The sequence below is a fragment of the Lolium rigidum genome, chromosome 5, assembly GCF_022539505.1.
Source record: "Lolium rigidum isolate FL_2022 chromosome 5, APGP_CSIRO_Lrig_0.1, whole genome shotgun sequence".
Lineage (NCBI taxonomy): Eukaryota > Viridiplantae > Streptophyta > Magnoliopsida > Poales > Poaceae > Lolium > Lolium rigidum.
In genome coordinates this window covers 247,680,076-247,694,296 of record NC_061512.1, presented here as the reverse complement: position 1 = coordinate 247,694,296, position 14,221 = coordinate 247,680,076, and the positions used below count along the sequence as shown (strand labels likewise).

At 43.2% G+C, this 14,221-nt stretch overlaps 1 protein-coding gene across 1 annotated transcript; it reads right to left on the bottom strand.

The window, feature by feature from the left end:
* Positions 1-1,919: 1,919 nt before the first annotated feature.
* LOC124652021 (polygalacturonate 4-alpha-galacturonosyltransferase-like) lies at positions 1,920-5,902 on the bottom strand. Its single transcript, XM_047191041.1, has 9 exons — positions 5,708-5,902; positions 4,979-5,004; positions 4,795-4,854; positions 4,352-4,562; positions 4,225-4,265; positions 3,792-4,126; positions 3,352-3,709; positions 2,684-3,271; positions 1,920-2,596 (listed from the first exon to the last, which is right to left on the bottom strand). Exons 1-9 carry the CDS (start codon positions 5,877-5,879, stop codon positions 2,321-2,323), a joined length of 2,067 nt encoding a protein of 688 aa, XP_047046997.1. The 5' UTR covers positions 5,880-5,902; the 3' UTR covers positions 1,920-2,320.
* Positions 5,903-14,221: the final 8,319 nt, after the last annotated feature.

Below are 14,221 nucleotides of genomic sequence, written 5' to 3'. Positions count from 1 at the left end.
GGCTCGGGGAACCTGGTGCTTCAGACGGCCACGAACTGGCAGGACGCCTGCAAAGGGGCCATTGACAGCACGCCTATCACGCCCACATGCAATGCACGAGGGTTGTTCATCCCGATCACCGCAGCCCAAGGGAGACGAGCCCCACACGAACAAACGGGTGCAACAACGCTCTGCTATGCACCGCCGCTGTCTCCTCGCTTGGCACGCAACTTTGGCAACCTTTGAGGGTTGCACTAATTATAAGAGCATCCTAGCCGTTGGGCTAGAACTCGAAATCCGGTGCTATTTAGCGTCGGATGGATATATATTTTTTGATTTGGGAGGCTCATTTTTCTAGCGGCGAGCTCATGGTCGCCTTCTGACGCTCACCGACCGCGTGCATAGCTACGGTGCAGTCGCCGGGAAGGGCAACCGTCGGTGTGCTCTCGAAGCATTGAACCGCCGTAATGGTCCGCGAAGTGGTCTGGGGAGCCCAAACGCCTCGTCGGGAACGGTCGATGTGGCCTCGACACGAGAACCGCCATAATGGAGCACGAACTCCGCGGAAGAGCAACCGTCGCTCTCTTCTTCGATAGACCTACATATGCGGTTTCCGACGACCGAGTCATTCATCTCTTCTCTCCTCACCATCGTCTATCACCATGAGCGATCTCTCTTGGCCATCGAACACCGACAGCGAGGGGAAGCCGCCTGGATGGCGCCATTGGTGGGATCGAGCTGCATCGTCCAGCAGCGACGATTCCCCATCGCCGGCCAGCGAGGAGGAATGGGATGACGACGAGGAGGAGGACGAAGAGGCCGAGGAGCAGGCCGAGGAAGAAGCCGAGGAGGAGGAGGAAGAGGCTGAGGACGCGATGGCCCGGGCGAAGGCGAAGGCGTAGCCGGCGAGCACCTTCGACGATGAGGAGGTGACGAGCCGGAAGCGTCGCCGGCAGGACGATGAGGCGGGGCCATCTAGGAAGAAGAAGTAGTTTAAGTTTGTTTTAAAGTTTTTATATGTAACTTTTATGTTTATTCGAAGTTTTATATATAATTTGTCTATGTGCACCACTTGAGTTTGTTCAAAGCTTTCGTTCGACGAGGGTAATTACAAATTTCCCCCAAACGTGCCGTATATCGGGAAGACAAGGATATTGCCGTAGAACCCAGGCCTTTATAGCCGATAGGTCGGGGCCACCAGACGGTTCCTGCGCTTTTCTCTCGTCCGGAATCCCCGAGCGCTCCCCGGGGACGGCCTGGGTTCACCGGACGGATGAAAGGTCTAATCCGGGGGGAAACGAGGAGCCGGGGCGTGACTGGACCGTTTTTGTCCATCCAGATGAAAAAAAGGCGTCATTGGGCCTTCCCGGGAGACGGCTGGAGATGCTCTAAACCTACACAGAAATCGGTGGTTTATCTTTGTTTCGGTTTATATTTGATCATTTTCTGTATAAAATAGACAACTGCGACTTCATTATATTATAAAAGATATGTATAATTTTGGTAAAAACACATGTATAATGTACTTTCCTATGTTACAGTATCAATTGGTTAGTCCTTACTTATTCATTTTATAATAGACTATCAAAAATATATTGGTTATGTTCATTGTTTTTATTTGTACTTGAAGTAAAGAATCACTGAAATATACAGATGTGTTTTCCCAATTTAACCTTGGTGTGCTGATGTATTTTCCCCAATATAACCTTGGTCTATACTCTCTCCGTTCCATAATTCTTGTCACAAACTTGGATGGATTGCGACAAGAATTATGGAACGGAGTACATAACAACGGGATGCAATACCGAGTGGCTGTTCGTCCCAGTCTCGTCTAACTAGGAGCAGGCAGCCATAGTAGGACGGAGTCCCACAGCAACACGGCAAACGGAGTACACTACTTTGGCAAGTTTTGAGAGTTGCACAAACTATAAATGCAGAAATCGGTAGTTAACTGTATCTATTTTTCTTTGATTCATATCATTAGCCCTTCACTCATGATTTTAATTCTGAATACTGCTTATATCATCTGACACATCAATACACTGCAGCCCTTGCAATAATCATTACTCCAGAAATTTTGCTAGTCCTAAGCAACAAAAACACTAACCGTAGGCACATATTTAACAGGTTTATCATGATTTTGTTCACGAAACAAAGCTGCACATCAATTGAACAAAGGAACTGTTAAGACTGTAACACATCCTTCATGAGGGCGTCCATCAGAAATTTTCAGAGGGCGTAGGCAACCAATAGCTCCAGCTTATACACCTGGCCTAATCCAGGTACATACCTCAGGGAGAACAGGGCATTTCAGTTCCAGGTGGGTGATCCTCTCTTGTTTCTAGTCACTCAAGTTGCATCCGCGGATATAAGGATGATCATACTTTATATACCTTGTCCAATATGGGCGGTACTTAGTCATTGCCAGCTCCAACCATGGCTTCATGTTCCCATTGTAATGAGCGACGGCGGCATTGTCTATCTCTGAGCGGTCTATGCTTGGGTTGTATCCCAATCCAAGGACATGCCACGATTTATCAAGGGGGTGTGTCAGCTTGTAGAACGTCATGAGGCCAGGTGGAAGTGTCCCAAGCTTCCAGAGAACCCTGTCTTCATTCTAGCACAAGAAAACAGCAGGACAATGTTAGATATGATGGTGTATTTGAACAATGAGATCAAACGACGATAATATTTGCAATCTCACCATGTTTTGCCACTTGTGGTAGATCCCGGTAATATCTTTGTTCTTCCACTGCTTTAGATCAAAGATGTTCATCCCATAAGCCCAACCACAAGCATTAGGATCAAAGTTCCGAGCAATATGCGGATTTGAAAAATTAAGATACTTGTCAAAACGGTGGAAACTCTGTCCACATGTCTCCACTGCACCATTGACCTTTCCATTCAGATCAACATCCCATAATCCTGTCAAATCTTTCTGCACAACTATGTCATCATCCAGGAAAAGTATCTTATCCAACTTCGGATAGATCTGTGGGAGATAAAATCTCAGGTGATTCAGCATGGATAGGTACTTGGGGTTACGGTACTTTAGGTTTGAAGAACCTGCTGAAAGAGTAGTGGGACGATCAGCCTTGAAATAATACTCTTTCATGGCAGCAGACTCCAGTTGCCGCAAAACAGGACAGTATGATGAGTTCAACCACTTAAATTCATCCACATTCTCAACATGAATGGTGGCCTTGCCAGGTGGGTTCAGCAAAAACCACATGTTCATGGCTCCAAAGTTTAACTTATCAGTCACCAGATGGAAAACATGTTTCTCAGGCTCCTGTAAAGGTTATATCAATCATTATTACTTGAAACAACTATCATACTAGAGTGCATTGATAGGAGAATCTTGAAAATTACCTTAGCATTCATGATGGTTGAGTTCACAACAACTGAGGCAGCCAATACATTGTCCGAGAAAAGTGCATAATGGTAGAGCGCTGGATTTTCCAAGTTTTCACTTCCGGGGAACTTTCGTTTCTCCAGAGGAAGAAGATAGTAATCTATAGTTAAGCGCATAGACAAGCAGTGAATGCTGTTTGGAATTGTCTTTGCAGCCAACTGGCTAAGAAATGTGCTCTGCTTCTTCAAGCTCCTGACATGTTCATCTGCTGACTGAAGCATTGCTCTTAGTCTCTGAGTTACCACCTTGCAATCATACACTTCTTCTCTGGCCTTAGATAAAACTTGACCCATTACTCTCAATTTCTCAGGTGCACTGTAAAGTAGCATATGTGTGAAAAGGGGTACAACGTAAATTATCTAAGAAATATGCAATAATAGATGCACACACAGCACACCTGTGATGGAGGTCAGCATCAACAGTAGCCTCTCCAACAGCCCGCTGGCTTTCCTTGATTCGACTCTGCAGTTCTTGATAAAGATCATGCTTGTTCTTTGATTTTGCAAGCACAGAATAAACACGAGCCATAATAATTTGGTCCCTCATCAACCTAACTGTTGAGTCCGAGTTCTCATTCTCATTCTCTTTTCTCCATATGCTGTATTTCCCAAGGACAGCAGAATCTACAGCCTTTGATCGCTCAATAGCTGCATTCTCAAGCTTAACATGTGCTTCATCATCTTTCAGTACCAAATCCGTTGCTCTCTTTTCTCGCCTTTGCTCCCGTAATTTCTGCATCAACCAAATAGTGCCAAGAGGTCATATGAAAGAAATTTATATCAACAGAGGCAAGAATGTATAAACATATATACAGAGTACCAGTTTCTTACCCTTCGAGCTATTTTTACTGCTGTCTCACCTTGATGTCCATCTGCGTAGAAAAATAACTTTATTCTCTACTGTCGAGTCGATTTATGTAGATGAATAATTTGAAAGAAAAAACAATTATGTCTATACCAGAACCATCCTTGGGTGGTTTATATGTAAGAGATAAATCATGTTCTGCAGTACTGTATTCAGCTTTTGCCTTGTCATCAACATCCAAACTAGTATTCATCTTGTGATCGACTAGATCATCAGTTTTCCAAGAGGGAGATGCATGATCCCTGAAAAAGTCAAGATTCAAAGTGCCCGTTTCTTGTTGACTGGCAGCTATAGCATCGATCACCTGAAACCAAAAAACTGTGACTGTAAGCATAGTAGAATTGAAGAAACATGATGTTTCCTATGTGAACAGCATCACGGTGCATGGTTATTGAATAATCATAACGCCCATATCATTAATTACAGACTGGATGAACTCACGGGGGTTAGGAACAAGACAGTCTAAACTAAGTACAGCCCCATATGAAGTAAATAGAGAATGCATATGTACACTACTGACTGCAGGATGTCCTGACCTCCTTAGACAGAACAGTTTTCAGATTGTTTGTCACCAGTTGCTGTTGCCAATCTGTTTCCTACAGGTGAGGGTTTAAATGTGAGATGAATCCTGTAAAGATAGGCTAGTAATTCAATGTGAGACCAATCCTAAAAAGTAAGGCTAGTAAAACAATCAGCTCCATTTTAGAATAAGATATATACCTGATTGCCATTCGCACCCTTGGGATCTGCAGATGAACAAATTATGCAATCCCTTATTAATCTGAAGTTAACGAAATGATGCACGCAAAATATTACAACAGTGTTCCTAAAACCTACTCAAATCTAATCTAAATAAATGTAAATAAAGTTTAAACTGATGATAACGCCGTAGAGGGTGTGTCACTCATGCCTGGGAGGGAGGATCTTATAATGTTCTCCCCCTTGTAATTGAGTTCGCTGCTTGCACAGCAAACTGCAGGTTTGATTTGCTATATCGCTAGTAAAATGTCATGGGTTCTCCTAACATAAGCCTCTTACATCCAATGCAGGAATGACGTGCAATCCGGCACAAAGAGGGCAACAGGAGAACAATATCTAGATCGATTGAATCAGAACGTCCACTGTCTCTCACAAGCTCGTGATCCTTCACAGTTTAATATAGTACTGCATTTTGGATTTACAGCTTCGCAGCTAAAAGCCCCATCCAAACCTAGCCAGTACCCACCACAAGACACGGCACATCAATGTCTGGATAGCAATCCTAGACCACTCAAATCAAATCTAGACGGGTTCCACTCAGCGCGCAGCCTAGACGAATTCAAACGGGGATGGACCTGCTAGTCGCGCAAGGGGACCCGAAATCGAGAAGAACCGATGACGCCTTCGACCTATATCTACGAAATTCGCAGAAGAAGAAAAAGATGGGTTATGGAGTGGGGCGGGACGGACCGGACGCGACGTGGACGTGGCCGCGGCCGCCGCTGCGCGCGACGAGGAAGATCGACGGCGCGACGACGAAGAGGAAGACGAGGACCACCACCGGCGGCACCGTGCCGGAGCCGCGCCTCGCCCCGCCCCCGGCGCCCGCGGTCGTGTACGGGAGCCGCTTCGGGGTCGCCATCTCCGGCGAGCGTGCGCGGGGGGGGGGGGCGGCCTTGGCCCGATCCGGTCGGGACGCGGCGGCGAGGGGCTCGCCGTCGCCGGAGGGCCCGCGCTTCCTTCCCTCTCTCGCCTCGTCTAGGGAGTGGGGATGGCAAGCGAAGCGAGGAATGTACAACTGTCCAAGTCCAATACAAGTGGGCCGGTAGTAAACGGGCCGTTAGTTGTTTAGCGCAATAGAAGCCCACAAAGGGTTGTTCGCAAACCCACGACCGGCGTGTGGGCCGGATGGCCGGTACGACCCCATCGCAGAAAATACCCACGACAAACTTTAGTTTCCTGACCTTCTCTTGCCAAAAAACGAAATGGTTTCCCAAGGTTATCTCCAGCGCATCTAAAAAAAAGTTATCTCCAGCGGGCGATCCATCCGGTTTGGGCTGTTTGCGCGCTTCAGCGGGCCAATACAAATGGACCGATCCGTCCGTCCCGACTCATTCGTGCCCCAAATTTGTTTCTAAAAAAAAAAAAAATTCGTGCCCCAAATTTGGGAAACCGATGCGTCGGGCCGGACGCTGCGTGGACACCGAGCAAGTTCGGACATGCATGTCGCGCCACCTCAAAGCGACCCGAAGATAGAAGGCTGACCGGCGGCAGTGTTTGCCATCAAGGTTGCCGCTGATCGCTGCGTTCGTCGCTAAAGTCTGCACCCGTCGCCTGAACTCATGCATCAGCATTGAAGCCAATAGCGCTGGAACCCACACGGGCGCTGCAGGACATCGTCCCCGACAACTATGTCGAGGAGGCGGCCACGGCCGCCGCTCTTGCCACTTCATTGGCCAACCAGAAGGCCAAGTGGTCCTGGCTAGGGGTGGATGACATCGTCTAGCTCTCGGCAATAGTGGCGCAGCATGTAGCATCGCTGGCACCACCACTACCATTGCCACCGCACGCGCCACCAAAGACAGCGTCAGATGGCCAGGAGGTTCAACCACCTCCACCATCGCACTACGGGCCTCCTCTGCACTATGCGCCGCCACCTCCGCTGTATGTGTAGAGAGCGGAGGTGCCTGCTTGAGCGCAGCAGCTCTAAACGCTGCCGCCGTTCGTGGACCTCGTCTACAACGACGAATAAGACGATGGCCATTGAATTAGTTTAGATTTTCGTTTTGAAGTGCACCAGGAGCGGTAGACAGGCAGACAGAATTGAAGCGCAGGAGGCATTTTGCATGGAGACGCACTAGGACTTCCATGAAAAGCAGGTCATCGGGGAGGGCGATGCCGGCAGCCGGAGGAGACGTTGTGATCTTGAGGCATTTCTCCAGGTGTCGCCACCGATGATCCATCTTTTTTTTTTTTGCGGAACGCAGTACAACCAAAAACGCTGGCCCACACGTGCACACACTTCCTATCTATGATCCAACTTACTAATCCTTCGTGGCTTCCTTTGCTTGAGCCTGTGTATGCCTACTCCGAAGATCATGTACAAGTTTCACCTAGGAAATGTATTATGTATGGGCCAGTCAAAAAAAAAAACTTCCAGATTATAAAATGCTTTATATATTTCGCTGTTGACTAGATACATACACTAATAGAAAACAAGCCTATTGTCCCGGTCTGTAAGAGATTTTTGTCCCGACTGGCCACGGGACAACGGGGGCGGGACAAAAGGGGTACCTTTTGTACCGGGCGGATTACCAGCCGGGATATATAGTCCATCACGTGGCTGCGATGCAGGTGTATGGGCTGGAGGACCTTTTGTCCCTTCTCGTAAGCCCAACCAGGACAAAAGGTTTTCTTTTTCTTTTTCATTTCTATTTTTCTATTTTTTTATTTTTTCTTTTTCTTTTCTTTTTGTTTGACTCGTTACTTTCTCACTTGGATCATTGTTAACACTAATTACACTTAATCTATACTCAAATTCTAAACTTGGTCACTTACCGGTCGGTCACTCATCCTCACACGACTCCACGCTCAGCACGCTTAACTCTTTGGTTCCTTCCTACTATGCTCCCGCGAATGTGATTGTACCTTGTTGTAAATATACTATATATCAATCATATTAACTCTTATGCCATTGTGTCATATTTTTCTATTTTTTAAACCAAAAACAATTATGTAAGTAAATAATATATGCATAACTATTAGAAAAATGTGAGGAATTTTAATATGAATAATTTTGTTTTTATTCATTTATTAATATTATTATCCAATAATATATGCATTATTCAAATAATATGCCCAAATAATTAATATGTTTAAATCTTTAAACCGCAAGTGGACAAATAATATATGCATAACTATTAGAAAAATGTGAGGAATTTTAATATGAAATAATTTTGTTTTTATTCATTTACTAATATTATTATCAAATAATATATGCATTATTCAAATAATCTAGCCAAATAATTAATATCTTTAAATCTTTAAACCGCAAGTGGACAAATAATATATGCATAACTATTACAAAAATGTGAGGAACTTGAATATGAAATAGTTTTTTATTCATTTATTAATATTATTATCAAATAATATATGCATTATTCAAATAATATGGCCAAATAATTAATATATTTAAACCGCAAGTGGACAAATAATATATGCATAACTATTAGAAAAATGTGAGGAATTTGAATATGAAATAAAAAATTATTCATTTATTAATATTATTATCAAATAATATATGCATTATTCAAATAATATGGCCAAATAATTAATATATTTAAATCTTTAAACCGCAAGTGGAAAAATAATATATGCATAAATATTATAAAAATGTGAGGAATTTGAATACGAAATAAAAAAATCTTCATTTATTAATATTATTATCAAATAATATATGCATTATTCAAATAATATGGCCAAATAATTAATATCCTGAAATCTTTAAACCGCAAGTGGACAAATAATATATGCATAACTATAAGAAAATTTTGAGGAATTTGAATATGAAATAATTTTGTTTTTATTCATTTATTAATATTATTATCAAATTATATATGCATTATTCAAATAATATGGCCAAATAATTAATATCTTTAAATCTTTAAACTGCAAGTGGACAAATAATATGCGCATAACTATTAGAAAAATGTGAGGAATTTGAATATGAAATAATTTTATTTTTATTCATTTATTAATATTATTATCAAATAATATATGCATTATTCAAATAATATGGCTAAATAATTAATATCTTTAAACTGCAAATGGACAAAGAATATATGCATAGGAGGAAGGACACGAGCAAATATAGACTTGACAGCCCGTGCAAAGGAGGAAGCAGCTTCTGATGCTATGACACACACCACAATTTGTGCAGTTCAAGTTGGGAGAGGAGAACAACGATGATGAAACTAATATGCCAGAAGGGATGAAAGGTATGGCACCCTGGAAAATGTATCCCGCAAGAATATGGTCAAATAATGGGAGGAATTTGGATAACAATAAAAGATTCGATATATTGAAAGATTCATATATAGTTCATACAAATATAGAAGACCACCATCTACTCGTCATCTCTAAATATTGAGACGATCAACATGACTATTGTAGCCAACTAGCATCAAATGTCTCCTAGCAATCTCGAAGCTCAGGCGAGCGTCTAGAGCAGCATAGTGCACTTGCTCGTAGCTCAATGAAAAATTGGACCATCTAAAAATGAGCTCGTCTTCTTCTTCTTCTATACTTCTGCTTTTTCTTCTTCCCAAGATTTGTCCCAATAGTATAGTTTGCCAGATCATATAGACTCGGGGTGGGCTTGTTGGTTGGGTTGGGTAGTAACTTCTGGAGGTCGTACGCAGAAGTAATACGAATGTCGTAGTGAAGCAGCATTTTCACATCATTGCCGATAGCAGCGCCGAAGAATTTGATGTTCCTGTCCTACTTCATCGACGTAACAAATCTGGAACACCAACATCTCGAACGCCACCGAGAGCTGAAGGACGGCGATACGCTGATCACCCGACACGCGAGGATCGCTGAACTCGCAGTCTAAGCCGACACACTTCCTCGTTGCGGCGTCTAGAAAGTCCCTCTTCACGCCGCGGATCCATTTCTCCACCCTTCTTGCACGGAGCGCGACCGTGACCTTGAAATCCATCCCTTCGGTCACGAAGTGGTACACCCGAGTTGGAGGAGCCGGGTAGCGCGTCATCGAGTCCGAAACGTCGACGAAGAGGAGCTTTTTTTGCAATGGTGATGAGATGGAGAAAAATGTGGTGTGTGTGACAATGGTGGAGAAGATTTGAGCATATAAATGAGTGGAAGATGAAGATGAACAGGGCCAGCCACCGGTGATCAATTCCCGTGGCTGATCGCGCCGGCGGTTCAGATTCCGGCGACCCGAATTCTGTGCTAGTAATGGCGAGGACCGATCGGTTCCGCGCGGGAACGAACGGTTGGATTTTATGTCCCGGCTCGTGTATCCAGTCGGAACAAAAGGACTGCCAGCAGATCGTAAAAGGTCTCAGACCCTTTTGTTCCGGCTGAAGCCTCAAACCGGGACAAAAAGGACTTAAAGAACCGCGACAAAAGGCCCTATAGCTTCTCTGTGATTTCGGAGCGACGTGGCTAGCCTATTTGTCCCGGCTCCAGACTGGACCGGGACAAAAGGCCTAACGAAAAGTCAGTTTCTACTAGTGATAATAAAACGAAATGAACAGATGCATACAATATTTCTTAAAAAAACCAAATTTGGAATACGCTGATGCCACTATACGAGGTAAAGCATAATTTCGTTCCCGTATATGCTCATGGGCTGGCGTTTGTTTTCTTTTCGACTTCAGATTTTTTGTTTTGTCTGCTGCTTAGCGCATGGACTTGCTGGCATGTAGTCCACTTTTTGAAAATTTTGAAAATGACATTTTTTAAAATAATATGAACTTTTTCTAAATATAGGTAATGATGTATTCTATCAAACTGCAAATATTCAACTCAAAATACCTTATATTCTAGATAGTGTAAAAATACAAAAATATATATCTCAAATAGTGAACAGTGCAAACTTTGAAACCTACAAAAATACTCAGATTTTGTCATTGCTTTTTTCAAGAAGATTTTGTCATTGTTGTGTTGCCCAAAATACAGTGGTGTTTGAGTTTAGATTTTATATGTTGATAGAAAAAAAATTATGAACATCCAGATTATCTTTCATAATTGTTTGCACTTTAATATGTGGAAAGTCATTTTGGCTCCCGAGCACCAGTTCTCTCAGCATATCAAAAAAATTAAATTATACTTACATGTTTAAAAATTATGAAAGAAAATTCTGAAAGTGGTTGATAATATACCCACAGACGTGCAAAATTTCAATTTTAAATAGTTTGTAGTCTAAGCTAAATAAAAATGACAAAGTCTGCCCTTTTTTTAGAGATTTGAAATCACTATACTCAGATCAACATTTTTGTTACTTTTGTTTAGCCCAAACTACACATTATTTCCAAATAAACATTTGCTCGTTTGTGAGATACAATACTGGTTATACCATGATTTTTTCTGATTTTTTTACAATTTAAAAATATATTTTTTGTATAAAGAGATCATTAGTGCCCATATGAACCAAATCGCTGTCCTTTAATATGTCACTTAAAAAAAGTTAAAAAGGCTTACATGTAGCCCGAGATACTTCCAAGTTTCTGAAATATTTTTCCGCAATATAACCATGGTCTACACGTGATAAACTCATCCTAGAGCCACATATCTGACTCATCGCTAATATTTTATGTATCCTAAATTAACTGTGTTAGCATCCAATTTTATCCTCCCGTCGACAAAAGCAAGCTGGAATCGTTGAAGTTGAACAAGCCGCATGGAGTAGTTGGATCCGTAAGGCGCTTCAGTCCTTGGGTGGATCCATGGAACTTTGGTTCCAAGACGGATCCATCAACTTCTTGGAGGCGTCATTTTTTTGAGAGTCTGTATTTCAGGCGTTATCTTGGTGGTGGATGTATTGTTGTTACTAGGCTTGGGATACCGAGACTTTTATTTCTTAGTTTTCTTTTCTCTTTTTTTGCGGTGTGCATCCGTACTATCACTAGGGTATGCGTTGTTGGAGAGACTAGGTGTAATTGGTATCTTTTGATATTAATATATTCCCTTTATCGAAAAAATATGAAGAACACATCAATAGCGGTGCTCGCGTGAATATTCGCGACTTATGATTTTGGATTTGCACACGGCACGGCTAGTCTAGCAAGAGACTATCATTGTGTTTGCTTTAATGCGATATTGCAGTAGAGATATGTCATGCACAAACTTGCTCTTCCACCTAGTAAAGCAACACTTCTCTTGTCTGGAGATTTTCAAATTTCCAGTCAGCCAAATGTTCCAACAAGCCATGATAAGCACTTCCATGAAGAAAGGATGTGGAAAACTTCCTTTGCATGCTCCAACACTAATTAAAGGTCATCAGATGGGTGCCACTCTATCTATAAATAATTCCATATCCGAGCACTAAAATTGCACTCAAAGAAAAGGTCAATGCGGCCCTCATAGACCCTTAACTTAAAGGGCACAACTCACAAACAACATCATAAGTAACTTTCCAATGTTGACGCTGCAGCAAGTCTCTAGTGTTTAGTATATCTGGCAGTAATAACCAAGAAAACACCTTAGACTTCATCATGCAACTCGATTTCCACAATCATTTAAACACATTTAGGACATTATATGAGCATGAATGTGAGCATAAAAACTTCACGCAGAATATTTTTCACCCCAGCAATAGTGCCATGTATCATTCTGATCAGGGGGTTATCATGAATCACCTCTATAATTTCCTCCAACTCCTGAAATGCTTGATTGGACAAAGGGCGATAAAACAGGCTTGCCAAGTCGTCTCCGAAAGACTATCATTGAGTACAAAATAAAACAATCTTGGATATCTTGACACATCGGCTGGGAGGAACCATTTATCGTCTAATTATCAGTCCAAAAGAGCAATGTATCCCCACGACCATGCGATGCCGAAGCCATCCTCTGAAGTTATCAACTTGATATAGCCTGTCCCTCCACCAAAAAGAACCACCAAGCTTTTCCTCATGATGAATTTTCCCATCATAAGCAAACCAAATCGAACGTACCCATGGGGCATCTTTTTTTATTGTAGTACTTATGAAGAAACTTGATCAATAGAGCACCATTTTGTTTCTAAAAATTCACCACACCCAGACCACCTTTTAGCTTCGGTTTGCAAATCATTTCGCAAGCATCCAAGAAGTGCTTAGCCCCCCCCCCCCATCTTTATCTCGCCATAAACAATGTCTGAAAATTCTATCAATCTTATTTGTTAAACCCGTAGGAAGCTGCAAAGAAAATAGAAAATGAAGTGGCATAGAAGCTAAAACTGAATTAATCATGTAGAGACGAGTACCCTGGGAGTCTGGGACAAGAAACTTGAACTAGAAGTGAGTTTCCATTCCAACTAACAGAGGCAGTTATGTAATGGTGTTTTCACCGTCTCGACCCGCACCTGCCACTGAAGCATGGAGGAGCAAGAACAGTAGATAGATAGCTTACTTCATTTGTTCATCCATAAGTGGTACTATATCTGGAGGCATTCGTGGGGAAGTGCCAAATTAAGCTACGTAGAATCCATATAACATAATAAATGAAATGACCGAGATGCTAGATCTATTAAAGGCATTTTGTTTAGAATCTCATTGATTATTATTACATAGTAGCACGACTAGAAATCATCTATCATCAAAAGTATTGACTACTTACACTACACGAGACACATGCATAAGACTATTTCCAGGAAGGAGCAGCTAGGCGTACCAAGCAACGGGCCTTAGAGCATCCCCAGCCGTTGGGGCTCCCCAGGCCGAAATCCGGCGTTATTTAGCGCCGGATGGATGAAGTTTTTGGCCTGGGGAGGCCCGTTTTTCCAGCCGCGAGCCCATGGACGCGCACCCACCGCGTGCATAGCGACGGCGCAGTCACCGGGAAGGGCAATCGTCGGAGTTCCCTCGACGCATTGAACCGTCGCGAAGTGGTCTGGAGAGCCGAAACGACTCGTCGGGAACGGTCGAAGTGGCCTCGATGCGAGAACCGCCGTAATGGAGCACGAACTCCGCGGAAGAGCAACCGCCGCTCTCTTTCATCGAGAGACCTACATATACGGTTTCCGACGGCCGACGCCATTCATCTGTTCTCTCGTCCACCATCCTCCGTCAACCATGAGCGATATCTCTTGGCCATCGGACACCGACAGCGAGGGGAAGCCGCCTGGATGGCGGCATTGGTGGGATAAAGCTGCATTGTCCAGCAGCGACGATTCCCCTCCGCCGGCCAGCGAGGACGACGACGAGGAGGACGAGGAGGAGGCCGAAGAGGCCAAGGAGCAGGCCGAGGAAGAGGCTGACG

Excerpts from the sequence above, each read along its gene's own strand:
- LOC124652021 (XM_047191041.1), bottom strand. The coding sequence starts at position 5,879 with ATGGCGACCCCGAAGCGGCTCCCGTACACGACCGCGGGCGCCGGGGGC. Across the intron at positions 5,005-5,707 it reads CCACGTCCACGTCGCGTCCG|ATCCCAAGGGTGCGAATGGC; the intron begins GTCCGTCCCGCC and ends GTTCATCTGCAG. Across the intron at positions 3,272-3,351 it reads CAACCATCATGAATGCTAAG|GAGCCTGAGAAACATGTTTT; the intron begins GTAATTTTCAAG and ends TAACCTTTACAG.